The sequence below is a fragment of the Ochotona curzoniae genome, unplaced genomic scaffold (genome assembly GCF_017591425.1).
Source record: "Ochotona curzoniae isolate NIBS_2020 unplaced genomic scaffold, NIBS_Ocur_1.0 scaffold_3208, whole genome shotgun sequence".
Taxonomy (NCBI): domain Eukaryota; kingdom Metazoa; phylum Chordata; class Mammalia; order Lagomorpha; family Ochotonidae; genus Ochotona; species Ochotona curzoniae.
In genome coordinates, this window is record NW_024467106.1 from 4626123 (window position 1) to 4638862 (window position 12740).

At 62.4% G+C, this 12740-nt stretch overlaps 2 protein-coding genes across 8 annotated transcripts in view; one reads left to right on the forward strand and one right to left on the reverse strand.

The window, feature by feature from the left end:
* The first annotated feature begins 1764 nt into the window (after nt 1–1764).
* Nucleotides 1765–11699, forward strand: SH3GLB2 (SH3 domain containing GRB2 like, endophilin B2). Of its 7 annotated transcripts, XM_041004319.1 has the most exons (13): nt 1791–1907; nt 4650–4791; nt 4873–5001; nt 6958–7091; nt 7187–7279; nt 8205–8216; nt 8766–8828; nt 9795–9818; nt 10158–10247; nt 10347–10447; nt 10570–10584; nt 10660–10900; nt 11089–11282. In XM_041004319.1, exons 1-13 carry the CDS (start codon nt 1845–1847, stop codon nt 11194–11196), a joined length of 1215 nt encoding a protein of 404 aa, XP_040860253.1. In that variant the 5' UTR covers nt 1791–1844; the 3' UTR covers nt 11197–11282. The 7 variants fall into 7 exon arrangements, with proteins under 7 accessions (XP_040860257.1, XP_040860256.1, XP_040860258.1 ...); XM_041004320.1 differs by lacking the exon at nt 8205–8216; XM_041004323.1 differs by lacking the exons at nt 8205–8216; nt 10570–10584 and having other exon boundaries at nt 1765–1907.
* A 461-nt stretch (nt 11700–12160) lies between these two features.
* The window catches only part of NUP188 (nucleoporin 188), a 44976-nt gene continuing 44396 nt past the window's right edge, over nt 12161–12740 (reverse strand). The window contains exon 44 of the mRNA XM_041004318.1: nt 12161–12666. Coding sequence (XP_040860252.1) covers nt 12490–12666 — 177 coding nt within the window. The 3' untranslated portion in view covers nt 12161–12489. The remainder of the gene's footprint in view (nt 12667–12740) is intronic.

The window sequence follows — 12740 nt, forward strand, 5'->3', positions numbered from 1 at the left end:
GATATAGAGAGGAGGAGAGACAGAGAGGAAGATCTTCCATCCGATGATTCACTCCCCAAGCTGCCGCAACGGCTGGAGCTGAACCAATCTGAAGCCAGGAGCCAGGTACTTCCTCCAGGTCTCCCATGGGGGTGCAGGATCCCAAGGCTTTGGGCTGTCCTCAACTGCTTTCCCAGGCCACAAACAGGGAGCTGGATGGGAAGCAGGGGGCCGCCAGGCCTGAACCCCCTCTTTGTCATGATGTTTCTGCAGTCCTCCCGACAACCCCCACTAGCCTGATGTCAGCTTCCCAGAATGTCCAGTGGGAGTTCTAGAGGCGGAGGGCAAGGCCCCAGCTGGTGGGTCCCTGGCTCAGTGGCCCCCAGGCTAGAGCTTGGAGACAAGTGAAAGAAAGAAGTCCCGTGGGAAGCCTGTGGAGGAAATGGGGAGACAGAAGCGTGCTGCAGGGCCAGGGTGCAGAAGGCCCTGGGAGACAGGCCCTCCAGGACTGCAGGGACCACACCAATAACCTGGATATGCAAATTGCTGAAAGTTAGGTGTGTTTCAAAAGAATGTCTCTTCAGCTTCATTTGAAAGGCACAGTGACCCAAGCAGAGATTGTGGTCCACTGGTTCACTGCCCAAATGCCTCTGATGCCCAGTGTTGGTCCAGGCCCTGTCCTGCCCTCCGCAGGTCCTCACCTGTCCAAGTCAGGAGTCCTGGACTGCGTGCAGGGTACCCAATTCCTGAGCCATCAGATGCGCTGGAAATGGGGGTGCCGTGGCGTAGCAAGTAAGGCTGTAATACTGGCATCCCATGTAGGCAGCTGATTTCTGTCCTGGCTGCTTCACTTCCCATCCAGCTCCTTGCTGATGTGTCCAGTAAAGCAGTGGAAGATGGCCCAAGTGCCTGGGCACCTGCACCCACGTGGGAGAAGAGGATGAAGCTGCTGGTTTCAGCCCAGCCCCGCTCCAACTATTGTGCCCATTCAATGTGTGTGTCTCAGTCTCTGAAATTCTTTCACATAAAATCTTTCCCAAAAAATATAGAGATGTAAAAAAAAAAAAAGAGAGATGTCTACCTTAGCACAAATAGATTTTGAAATCCTTGCACACAAAACCAAACATTACCGTGGGCCCCATTAAAACACTGAATTATTGTCCACAAGAAATAGAACTCAAGACACCTTAGTAAAATGGCAAGCACTTCAGCTCGGTGTACACCTGTAGTGAGGTGTCAGGTGCACCTGTGGTCTGGGGTTTAGTACTGAGGGGAACCAGCCAGGCTCAGGTGGTGGTGGCCAGCAGCAGTGGCCGGCAGTGGAGAGCAGCGAGCTCCTGCGGCTTTACCGGGCTTAGCCTGGCTCACCTTGGCCCGACTAGGCTCGACTGGGCTCTGCCCGGCTCGGCTTGGCTTGTCTCGGCTCGGCCCGACTCGGTCCAACTCGGCTCGGCTCGACTCTGCCCAGCTCTGCCCGGCTCGGTTCGGCTCGGCCCTGTTTTGCTTGCTTCGCCTAGACTCGGCTCGGCTCGGCTCGGCTCGACTCGTCTCTGCCCGGCTCGGTCCGACTCGGCTCGGCTCGGCTCGCCTCGGCTCGGTTCGGCCCTGCTCGGCTTTCCTCGGCTCGACTCGGCTCGGCTAGGCTCGGCCCGGCTCGGCTCCACTCGGCTCTGCCCAGCTCTGCTCGGCTCCGCTCCGGCCAGCCCTGCAGGCTCCGCCCCGGGCCGTCGCGCCCCGCCTCGCGTCGGTTCCCGCTGGGCGGCTCGGGCGGCGGGCGAGCGCGGGGGACCGCGCCGGCAGCAGGTGGGCGGGGTGCGGGCGGCGGCGGCGGGGCCCGGGGCTGCCGGTTGCGCTCGGGCCGCGCCATGGACTTCAACATGAAGAAGCTGGCTTCGGACGCCGGCATCTTCTTCACGCGGGCCGTGCAGGTGAGGCGTGGCGCCGGCGCCGTGCGCCCGGGGCCCGGATGTGCGGCGGCGGGGAGCGCCCCGCGGCGCGGGGCTGGGAGTCCAGGCTCCCCAGGGAGCGCTTCCCGGGGTCCCCCACCAGGCCTTGTGTGTGTTGTGGGGGGCCGCCCCGCCGAATGTCCTCCATGGCTGCCCTAGCCCCCTGTCCTATTCCCGCGGTGGCCCCGACGGGGCGTGCGGAGATCTGGGCCCCGGGACTGAAGCCCCCGGCACAGCCTGAAGTCTCAGCCTCTGCCCCTGTGCCAGGGGTGGCGGTGTGGCAGCGACTCCCTGAGGACCCTCCGACCCTCTGGGGTGGTCAGGAGTCCCTTCCTAGCGGCTGCAGGGTCCGGCCTGCCTCCTCTCCTTCGCTCCTGGGGCTAAGGCACAGGCCGGGGTCAAGGGGGATGGCGTGTCTTGCGAGGTCCTCTGGCCTCTGATGATAAGGACATTGCCCTATGACTGTGAAGGCAAAAGAGGGGGCTGCAGAGACCCAGGCATCCTCCTGTGACCTTGGGAGAAAGGGGCTTAGGTTTGTTGCACCTCGGTGTCCCAGTCTGTAAAATGGAGGGGTGGTCTTCCAGGCTGGGTGGGCTGAGCCTGGGACGCTGTCCACAGGGAGAAGCAGGTGGTGGCAGCTAATAGGGTTACCTGGGCTGCACGTGACCTTGGGCCAGCCTCCGCCTGCCCCCCAGGGCTGGGCGTGGGCCTCTGTAGGATTTGCAGGCCTGGGGCTGGCCCGTGTCCCTGCTCTGGTCATTGGCTCTGTCCCCAGTGGGCCTGCCTGCCCGGGCACCAGCCAGTCCCTCAGAAGCCCATGCGTGTGGCCCTGTTTACTAGAAAGCGCCCTGGGCCGGTGTCCCTAGCCTCGTAGGCCACCCTTTCCCCCTCCCCAGCCCCTTCCCTCTGGGGAGTGTTGCTATGGCAGCCGCACTGTCGGCCTCTGGGGAGAACCTGATCCACCAGTTTGCTGTGGATGCCGGTCGGCCCAGACAGTGGAGCCTGGCTCCGCCCTGAACAGACAGACCCACAGGGTCACTACACACGGGTGGCACGGCCGCCCCGGCCCTGGCTACAGGGTGGAGGAGGGAACCACAAGCTTTATAAATAGAGGCTTTCTCTCCTCTGCACGCCCACCCCCTGCTGTTGCCATCCTGCAGGGAGCAGGCCTGGACTCCAGCATCCTCCTGCCAGGAACAGGGAGGCAGGGGCCATGGAGGGTACCTGCCCCTGCCGAGGCGGCAGCCCCTGGTGGGAGTGCCTGTTGATTGTGGGGTGTTTTCCTGGCTCGGGGGGTTGGGTACTGAACAGAGCCTGGAAAGCTGGAGCATCGTGGTAAGGAGAAGTTATGGCACTGGTGCAGGTGGCGGCAGCAGCAGGCCGCGGAGGGCTGGGAGCCCCAGAGCGGGGTGCGGGTACCGCTAGCAGGAAGAGCGGTAATAGTAGGGTGGGGAGGCGGGGTCGGGAGCCTAGGGGCTGGGGGAGCAATGCTGAGGGGCAGCGGCTCCTGAGTGCCCAGGGAAGGGCTTTAGAAGCTGGGGTGGTGATGTCCCCACACTGACTGTATTCTCTTGGGTGCCACTGGGAAGCCTGAGGGTGAGATGGGTCTGGCTTGGAGCGATGAGGCGTGATGCAGCCCATTGGGGACCGGGCAGGAGAGAAGATTCTGCGGCAGCCTGGGCCAGCTGGCCCCGGAGGGGAGGGAGGTGTGGGAGGCGGGACCCTGTTTGCCCCGACGCCCAGCCCTGCAACGAGAAACCCGAACCCTCCCTGGTCCATAATTGATGGTGCTGAGCGGCTCTGCTGCCTGGACTCCCTGCAGCCTTGGACTGCTTCATGCCGCGAGGCCAAGCACTGAGTCCTTCCAGGAAGGGTCCTCAGACCACACCAAGCCCACCATCATCGGGCCTGGGGTAGGGGTGACCCTTTATCTAGCTCCTGCAAGTCTTCACCCTTGTGGTCATGTATGGGTGCTGCTGCCCTCGGTGGTACCCATGTGACCTCCTAGGTCCTGGGTGTGCCCTGATAGGCTGGTGGCAAGCCCAGACCACCCACCCTCTTTCCCTCCCCAGGTGTTCCTGCCCACCAGCTGTATGTGCGTTGGCGGTGCAGGGGCCCAAGGACTTGAGCCAACCTCCACTGCTTTCCCAGTCCGTAAGCAGGAGCTGGACTGAAAGTAGAGCCACTGGGACTAGAACCAGTATCCAGGGGATGTGGCACTGCAAAGCATTAATGACCTTGTTCAGCCAGCATGCCAGACCCTGGGGTGCTAGGTGTGCCCTCAGCCTGTGGCCCAGGTGCTCTTGCTAGCCCCAGCTCTCAGCTCAGTGGGGGAGCCCCACCCCCATCCGAGGTCCCAGAAATAACTCTAGAATCCCGCCCCTCCCACTAAGGGAGCCTGGGGCTTCCCTCATATCCCTGTGTCTCCCAAGGTCCATTTCCCCTACAGGGGGTACCAGATTGTGAGGCCAGGTGCATGCTCAGGGGGGAGTCAGGGAAAGGGGTCATGATCCCAGGCCCAGGTTCAGCTACAGAGGGCCCCTCAAGGGACACCCCAAGGCCTGCAACAGGCCTGCCAGCCTTGGGCATGCCCTGGGCATCATGTGCAGGGCAAAACCCTTGACCCTGTCACCTGCCTTCTAGGGGCAGAAGCAGGGTGTGGGGGACAGAGGAAGCGTCCTCCTTCCCCTCCTCCTGAGCGCCTTCCACCCTGTACCCCAATAGTTCACGGAGGAGAAGTTCGGCCAGGCTGAGAAGACGGAGCTGGATGCCCACTTTGAGAACCTCCTGGCCCGGGCAGACAGCACCAAAAGCTGGACAGAGAAGATTCTGCGGCAGACGGAGGTGCTGCTACAGCCCAACCCCAGTGAGTGGGCACCAGCCGGGGGCTGGGCTGGGGAGACTCAGAGCCGGGCTCCCTGGGGCTCAGGCTGTTGTCTCCCCACAGGTGCACGTGTGGAGGAGTTCCTGTATGAGAAGCTGGACAGGAAGGTCCCCTCGCGGGTCACCAATGGGGAGCTGCTGGCTCAGTACATGGCAGAAGCGGCTGGCGAGCTGGGGCCCACCACCCCCTATGGTGAGCGGGCCTTCCCAGGCGACCAGCACGGTCGGCCTGCTGTTCCTACCACCTTCTGCTAGCACCTCCGATCGTCGCCCGCCACCAACCAGGCTGAAGCTGGCCGCCTGCCTCCCCTGAGCTCATTCTGAATGTGCAAGGGGATGAGTGAGATTGTATCTTTTCCGGGAAAGGTAGTTACACAGAAAAAGATAGACAAAGAGTGAAAAATCTCCCGTCAGCTGGATCACTCCGCAAATGGCTGCAATGGCTGGAGCTGAGCCTTGGGCCATCCTCCACTGCCTACCAGGGCCACAGGCAGGGAGCTGGATGGGAAGTGGAGGAGATGGGCACGAACCGGTGCCTATAGGGGATCCCAGCGCATGCAAGGATTTAGCCACTAGGCTATTGTATTGCTCCTCCCCCAAAAACTTTCTAAAATAATCCTATTCCTTTTATTCTGAACCTTAGCTTCCCAGGGCCCATCCTGGCGTCAGCGTGGGCCCCTGCATGGTCAGAGAGGACTGAGACTCCTGTAGCCACCGGGGCCTGGCCAGGAAGCATGGGAACGGGAGGCACAGCTGGAGTTGAGGTGCTTGGTGCGTCCGCCCAGCTGTCACCCCAGGGGCGTGAGGGCGCTGCCGGCTGAGGGTGGGCAGGTAGCTCGGACTGCCTCGCTCCTAAGTGTGCTTGGCCAGGCCCGCCCCACCCCCGATGGCTGCCCCCTCCCGACCTGCCTGCACCGCCACTCTGGCTCAGCCACGTGGGTTCCGTGGGTTCTTCAGAACCGAGCCGCAGCCGCCCTGGAGCCCGAGCGGGCGGCCTCCACCTGCAGGTTCTCTGCGTTTTCTGGAGTAGATGCTTCTCCCTTTGCTTTTGGCCTTTGATCCACTCAAAGTTCAGAAATGGCATTTTTGGCAATCCCAACCCCCCCCCCCACCTTTTTTAAAGATTTGTTTATTTTTATTGGAAAGGCAGATGTACAGAAAGGAAGAAGTAGAGAGGAAGATCTTCCATCCGATGATTCACTCCAAGTGGCCGCAACGGCCAGTGCTGCGCCGATCCGAAGCCAGGAGCCAGGAACTTCTTTCTGGGTCTCCCATGTGGGTGCAGGGTCCCAAGGCTTTGGGCCGTCCTCCACTGCTTTCCTAGGCCACAAGCAGGGAGCTGGATGGGAAGTGGAGCTGCTGGGATTAGAACTGGTGCCCATATGGGATTCTGGCACGTGCAAGGCGAGGACCTTTAACCATTATGCTATTGTGCCAGGCCCACCCCCTTTTTAAATTTACTTATTTATTTTTTATTTGTAAGATAGAGAGGTGTTTCTTTTTCTTAAAAATTTTTTTTTAAATTGTAAAGTCAGATATACAGAGAGAAGAGACACGGAGGAAAATCTTCTGTCTGATGATTCACTCCCCAATTGGCCATAATGGCCTGAGCTGAGCTGATTCAAGGTGAGGAGCCAGGAGCTTCTTCTGGGTCTCCCACGCAAGTGCAGGGTCCCAAGGCTTTGGCTGTCCTCGACTGCTTCCCCAGGTCACAAGCTGGGAGCTGAATGGGAAGAGGGGCTGCCAGGATCAGAACCTGCGGCCATATGGGATCCCAGCTCATGCAAGGCAAGGACTTTAGCTGCTAGGCTACTGCGCCAGGCCCAGAGGTGTTTCTTATATCCACTGGTTCTTTCCCATCCAGTATTACAACAGCTGGGTGGGGCCAGAAGCTGCAGGTCTTGCCCACAGGTGGCAGGGACTCATCGTCCCCAGCTGCCTGCCTGGGTACACGTGAGCAGGAAGCGGGGTCAGGTGTCAGTGTGGGTCCCAGGCACTGTGCTGTGTGTGGACAGCATCCCCGTCTGCCCCTGCAGCTGGGGGCAGCTCCGGCATTGGTGTTTGCTGAGCTGCTTTGTGGGACCCCATCCCCACTGGACACCCTGCTGCTCGGTAGTCACCCCCTGCTCAGCTGCGACCCGTTCCGCAGGGAAGACGCTGCTCAAGGTGTCCGAGGCCGAGAAGCGCCTGGGAGCGGCTGAGAGGGACTTCATCCACACAGCCTCGCTCAGCTTCCTCACGCCGCTGCGCAACTTCCTGGAGGGGGACTGGAGGACCATCTCGGTGAGCAACCCGGCCAGCTCCTGCCCTGGGCCCTCGGCTGCCCAAGCTCTGCACCATGGTGGCTCACCTTTCCCGCCCCTCCTTCCGGCCCCCAGAAGGAGAGGCGGCTTCTACAGAACCGACGTCTGGACCTGGATGCCTGCAAGGCCCGGCTGAAGAAGGCCAAGGCTGCCGAAGCCAAAGCCACGGTGTGTGTCCCGGTCCCCTCCTGGCCCCCGGCTCTGCTGGAGCTGGGGTATGCGGGGGGCCCAGTGTGGCATGCCTCTCTTCGCCCTGAGGGGGCTGGACTAGGCTAGCCACTCAGGTGTTTCCTCTGGTGCCTACCCCAAGGGAACTTTGGTGGCCCCAGAACTCAGGGTTGGGGGTTCCCCACAGGCCCAGCTAGGTGCAGGCGTCCTCTCTCTCCCCCAGCAGTAGCTGGGACTCTCGCCTCCTCAATGCTCCCTGGATGCTCCCCACCTCAGCCCGAGCATGCTCCTGCTGACTAACTCCCCCACCTACTGCTTCCCCGCCGGGCCCCCACCTCCCCACGCTCAGGCCTCCCTCTCCCGGCCCACAGAGACCTGCTCAGCCTGCCCAGGCCTAGGGACATGGCCTGGGCGGATGGGCCAGGCGGGGAGCGCAGCTCCGAGGTCAGGCTGTAGACGCTGCAGGCCGCCATGTTCATTCCCCACCGAGGAAGGTCCCCAGTCTTCGTCCTCCCAACCTGTGAAAAGCCATGGAGCCCTAGGTTGCCCAAGGGTCTGCAGAGCCCCTAGCAAGAGTGGTGGGTGCTCAGCTCCGGCAGTTGTGTGGAGGCCAGACGAGGACGGCATGGCCAGGGCGACCCCACGTCAGCAGCCGCTCCTCCACCAGCCAGGCCTGCGTCAGCACCGCCTTGCCCCTGCCTTGTTAGGCCAGGCTGTCCACTCTAGTTAACCTGTGGGCAGCCCCCGGTGCTTTGCAGCCACATGTAGGTGCCAGGGGCCTTTCGCACGGGCTGGAGGGCACTGTGTGCCCTTTGTCCACCCATGTACCCCCTCTTCCTGCCGGCCGGGACTCCTCTCCTGCCTGCGCTGTGGACTAACTCTTTGTTTTTGTTCCTTTCGTTCTGCTTTGGGTAACATGGCTCAGTGTGAGGGAGATGTGAGTATATGTGTCCCACGTGCTGTGCTGCTTCTGGTCTCCCAGGGACCACCTGCCACAGTCCAGGCCTGCAGGCCTTTTGCAAGCAGCTGGCCTCCTCGCAGAGCCCCTGCTGTGGGGAGTCTGGTTTGGGGGTGCAGGCCTTGGAGCCTGGGAGGCAGCTTTTTGCAAATGTTGACAGCCTGTCTGTCCATCCATGCATTTGTCTGTTCCCTCTCATTGTGTGAGCAAGGGCCTGGGGCGGGCAGGCTGTGGGCGGGAACCTGTGGGCCTAACTGGGGATGGGGCACACCGAGCCAGTGCCATGTGCTCCCTGGCACGCCCACCTGCTGGGGCCTTGCTTGGCCATTCTGAACCATTACATGTGCCTCATCTGCAGGTAGCCAGCCTGGGCACGGGGGTCTCCATGGTGTTGGTCCCACTCCCCCATATTCTGGGGCTGGGCCTCTGCAAGCTACCCAGGGAGACCCCGGGGCAGCCTCCTGGCCTTGACCCCCAGCTCCAGCCCCAGGTGACCCCCTCCCCTTCCACTGAACTCTTCCCTGCCAGACGGTGCCTGACTTTCAGGAGACTAGACCTCGTAATTACATTCTCTCGGCCAGCGCCTCCGCGGTAAGCGCCCCGCCCCACCCCCGCAGGAACCTGGCACTGTCCACAGGCTTGGGAAGCAGCCCCTGCCTGTGTGCCCCAGCGCCTCAGCATGCTGAAGATGGCACCTTGGGCAGCTGCACACAATAGCCCTCTCCCCTCCCTGGGACACCCAAGTGTCTGCCTGGCACGCTCACCTCCATACGCCCCATCTCCGAATGCCTTCTCTACCTTGTAGCCTCCTAGGCAGGCACTAGGAAACAGGTAGCCAGCTGCTCTGCAGCACTCAGAGGGTGTCGGGAGGTCTGTGCAGGCATGGGTGCCCAGGTGGGGCCAGCACACTGTCAGGGCCTGGGCCCCAGGCACGTGCTAAGTGGTAAGGGCAGCAGTGGACAGGCCTGGCTTGGGGAGGTGTCAGTCCGGTCGGGGTCCATGTTTAGCTTTCCCTCTGCCTATTCCACGACACTGCCCCTCCCGAGTGTGCCCGAGTCCCTTGTGCAGCCACTCTGTGCTGCTAGGCAAGGAGCTGTGTGTGCAGGCTGTTCCCCTAGGGGGCCTGGACGGCTGGGTCTGCCGTCTCCTGAGTTGTGGCTGGGGAGGGGGGTCTTTCTCCTGTAGGACACTGCCCGTCCCCCTCCCCGGGCCGAGCGGAAGGAGCAGCAGCCTGGAGGGTGGCGGCCGCCCTGTGGCTTGTTTTGGCCACTGGTCCCCAGTGCGACCCAGGCCCGAGGCTGCCTTTCCCTGCCGGAGGACAGACAGGTTCACACACATCCCGCCCCCAGCCAGGATTCTCAGGCCCCGCCCAGACGAGAGGGCTGATGCCAGCAGGACTCCTCCAGCTGTCCCCTCCCTGCATGTGGCATGCCAGCCCCTGCTGCCATGCCCGGCCTTGTGCCAACCCCAGCTCCTGGGCAGGGGGATGGGCAGGGCAGGGTGGGGTCCCTGGGCCCCAGCTGCCTCCCTGCTGACTGTGCTGTGTGGTCTCTGCAGCTCTGGAATGATGAGGTAGACAAGGTGAGTGGGGCTGGGTGCTGGGAGTGAGGGCTGGGGGCCCAGGCGTGCCTGCTGCTGTGGGCTGGGTGCCAGCTTGGGTTGGCCTTGCATGCACCAGGAGCTATTGTTGTCCCTCTGTGCCCGAGCCCTCTCCACGGGGAGTCACCCCACAGCAGTCGGCCCTCGGGGCATCAGCTGGACATGGGAGAGGGAACGTTGGCTGCCATGGCTGCCCGTGGGAATCCTTGTAGGACACCGATGTTCTGAGGGCTCAGGGCTTGCGGGGCACAGGGTCCGCTCGGGCCCTGGGTGGGAAGCCGGTGTCCCATGGCACTCACCTCGCACTGCCCACCCACCCAGGCTGAGCAGGAGCTCCGAGTGGCCCAGACCGAGTTTGACCGGCAGGCAGAAGTGACCCGTCTGCTGCTGGAGGGAATTAGCAGCACCCACGTGAGTCTGCCCTCTACCCCTAACCCGCTCCTGAGTGGGCCTGCCACCAAACACCGGGACGTTGGGAGTTCTCAACCCCTGGGGGCCTCCTCCCCACAGGTAAACCACCTCCGCTGCCTGCATGAGTTTGTCAAGTCGCAGACAACCTACTACGCACAGTGCTACCGCCACATGCTGGACCTGCAGAAGCAGCTGGGCAGGTGTGGACAGGACCCGGGTCCCCAGGGTGCATCGGGTCAGGGTGGCTGGCTTTGTGGGGGAGCACAGGGACGGGGCGGGGCCATCTCACCTCTGCCCACTCTGCTTCTCCTCCTGCTGCCAGTTCCCAGGGCGCCATGTAAGTACCTGGGAAGGCGCTGGGTGTGGGGGACACCCAGGGATCTGGCCTGAGACCCCCACCCCACCCCCACAGATTTCCAGGCACTTTTGTGGGCACCACAGAGCCAGCATCCCCACCCTTGAGCAGCACCTCGCCCACCACTGCTGCAGCCACCATGCCAGTGGTGCCTTCAGTGGCCGGCCTGGCCCCTCCGGGGGAGGCTGCACTCTGCCTGGAGGAGGTGGCTCCTCCGGCCAGCGGAACCCGCAAGGCCCGAGTACTCTACGACTACGAGGCGGCTGACAGCAGTGAGCTGGCCCTCCTGGCTGATGAGGTGGGCCTGGGGCAGTGGGGCAGAGAGGGCTTGCTTAGGATGAGCACTAGGTGTCGCTGACCCAGGTGCTGAGGGAGGAGCGGAGGGGGCGGGGGGTTGAGGCTGAGGAGTGACAGCCCAGGTGTGCACACACCCCAGTCTGATTCAGCTGTGGCCAGGGCCTGAGCTGGCCTCTCCGCCCTCCACAGCTCATCACGGTCTACAGTCTGCCTGGCATGGACCCTGACTGGCTCATCGGTGAAAGAGGCAACAAGAAGGGCAAGGTCCCTGTCACCTACTTGGAACTGCTCAGCTAAGCACCCCCTCCTGGCCTGGGCAGGAGAGCACACGGAGCAGCCCAGCCACCCAGGCCCCTGGTCATCTTGCACAGAGGGAACCGGAGGCTCTTCTGCCAGTCCTGCTTCTGACCCGTGGTTTTGGAGCTCGGACCCTGCCTGTACCCCAACACCCCAACCCCCAGCTCCTGCTACGGAGGGAGGGGCCCTGGCACTCAGTGGAGCAGCTGTCAAGTACCTAGGAAATTGGGGGAGGGAGGGGTGAGGACATTCTTGTTTGCCAAACGCCGAGAAGGAAAGCAGCAAGGATGGCAGTGCTCCCCAGGAAGGGACAGCCCCCAGGAGGGGACAGCCTGGCAGGAGACAGGCTGGGTCGGGCTGGAGCTGGCCTCTCCCCCACCTCACAGCGCACGCCAAGCTGGCGGCTGCAGCCTCAGCCTCTTCACTTTTTACCGGATATTTTTACTTCTGCCTGTCTGCTTGCTCTCAGCTGATGGCAAAGAATAAACCGTGCTCCGTGTGCACGTCGCCTGGGCTCCTGTTGGGGACGACGGTTTATACGAGCAGGGAGCCAGGGCCTCACCCAGGGCCTGTTCCTCTGGCTGATGGTGACACTCAGACTCTGTAGGCTCCCAGAAGCAGGGGCCAAGGCCGGGGCTGTATTCAGGGCTCTGGGATGCTTTCCTGTTCGCCCCTACCAGGTGTGCCTGGGCATCTGCCCATGGCCTTGCCCAGCACACACAAGAAGCGTGGTCTCCTCAAAGCAGCAAACCAGCTGAGGGCCTAGCAGGCACTCTAGCCCAGGCAGCCTTGTCTGAGATGCCCGCCCCTGGGGAGCCAGGTCCCCAAGCTATTCATAGAGAGACCACATCTAGTGACAGGCATAGCCAGCTGAGGCAGGACCTGGGCAGGCCAAGGAAGGGAACATCCCAGGCTGGGGAGCCTATCAGCGAGCAGGGTTCCAAGGCACCATCAGACAGCTGTGTATGAACAGCATTTATTATCTGTATAAATAGACCACAGTGTTACCAAAAAACCGCAACAACAGATCCTGGAAAATGTCTTTCAACTGAGGCACCCAGCTCTGCTCTGGACGGCTGGGACTGGGGCTGGCTTCCCTGGCTGGCAGCTTGAGGAATGTTCTATGGAAAGGACTGCCCCTCCTTGGCATCCAAGAAAGCCGAGTGAGCACAGTGGACGCATGGCTCCCGTCCTGCTGTTGACCTCTTTATGCATTACAAAAATAGCGTCAGCAGGCGGGTGGCAGAGTCCTGGCGACTGTGGGGAGGGTGGTAGTAGGCAGTGGCTGCCACCCTATCTCTGCACGTGCCGGACAAAGGCCTGTACCAGCTGGATGAGTGGCTCCTGGCTCTCGGGGCCGCCCTTCGAGGCAGAGGTGGACTTGCCCTGTGGTGAGGGCAGGACGCCAGCAGCAGGAGAGCTGGGAGCTCCACGGCGGAAATAGCGCGAGAGGCTGGAGAGCAGTGTGCTCTGCAAGAAAAGGCCACCTGCTGAGGCCCAGCCCCCGCAGCCCCCCGCCTGGCCCCACGGGGCTCCTCCCGTCT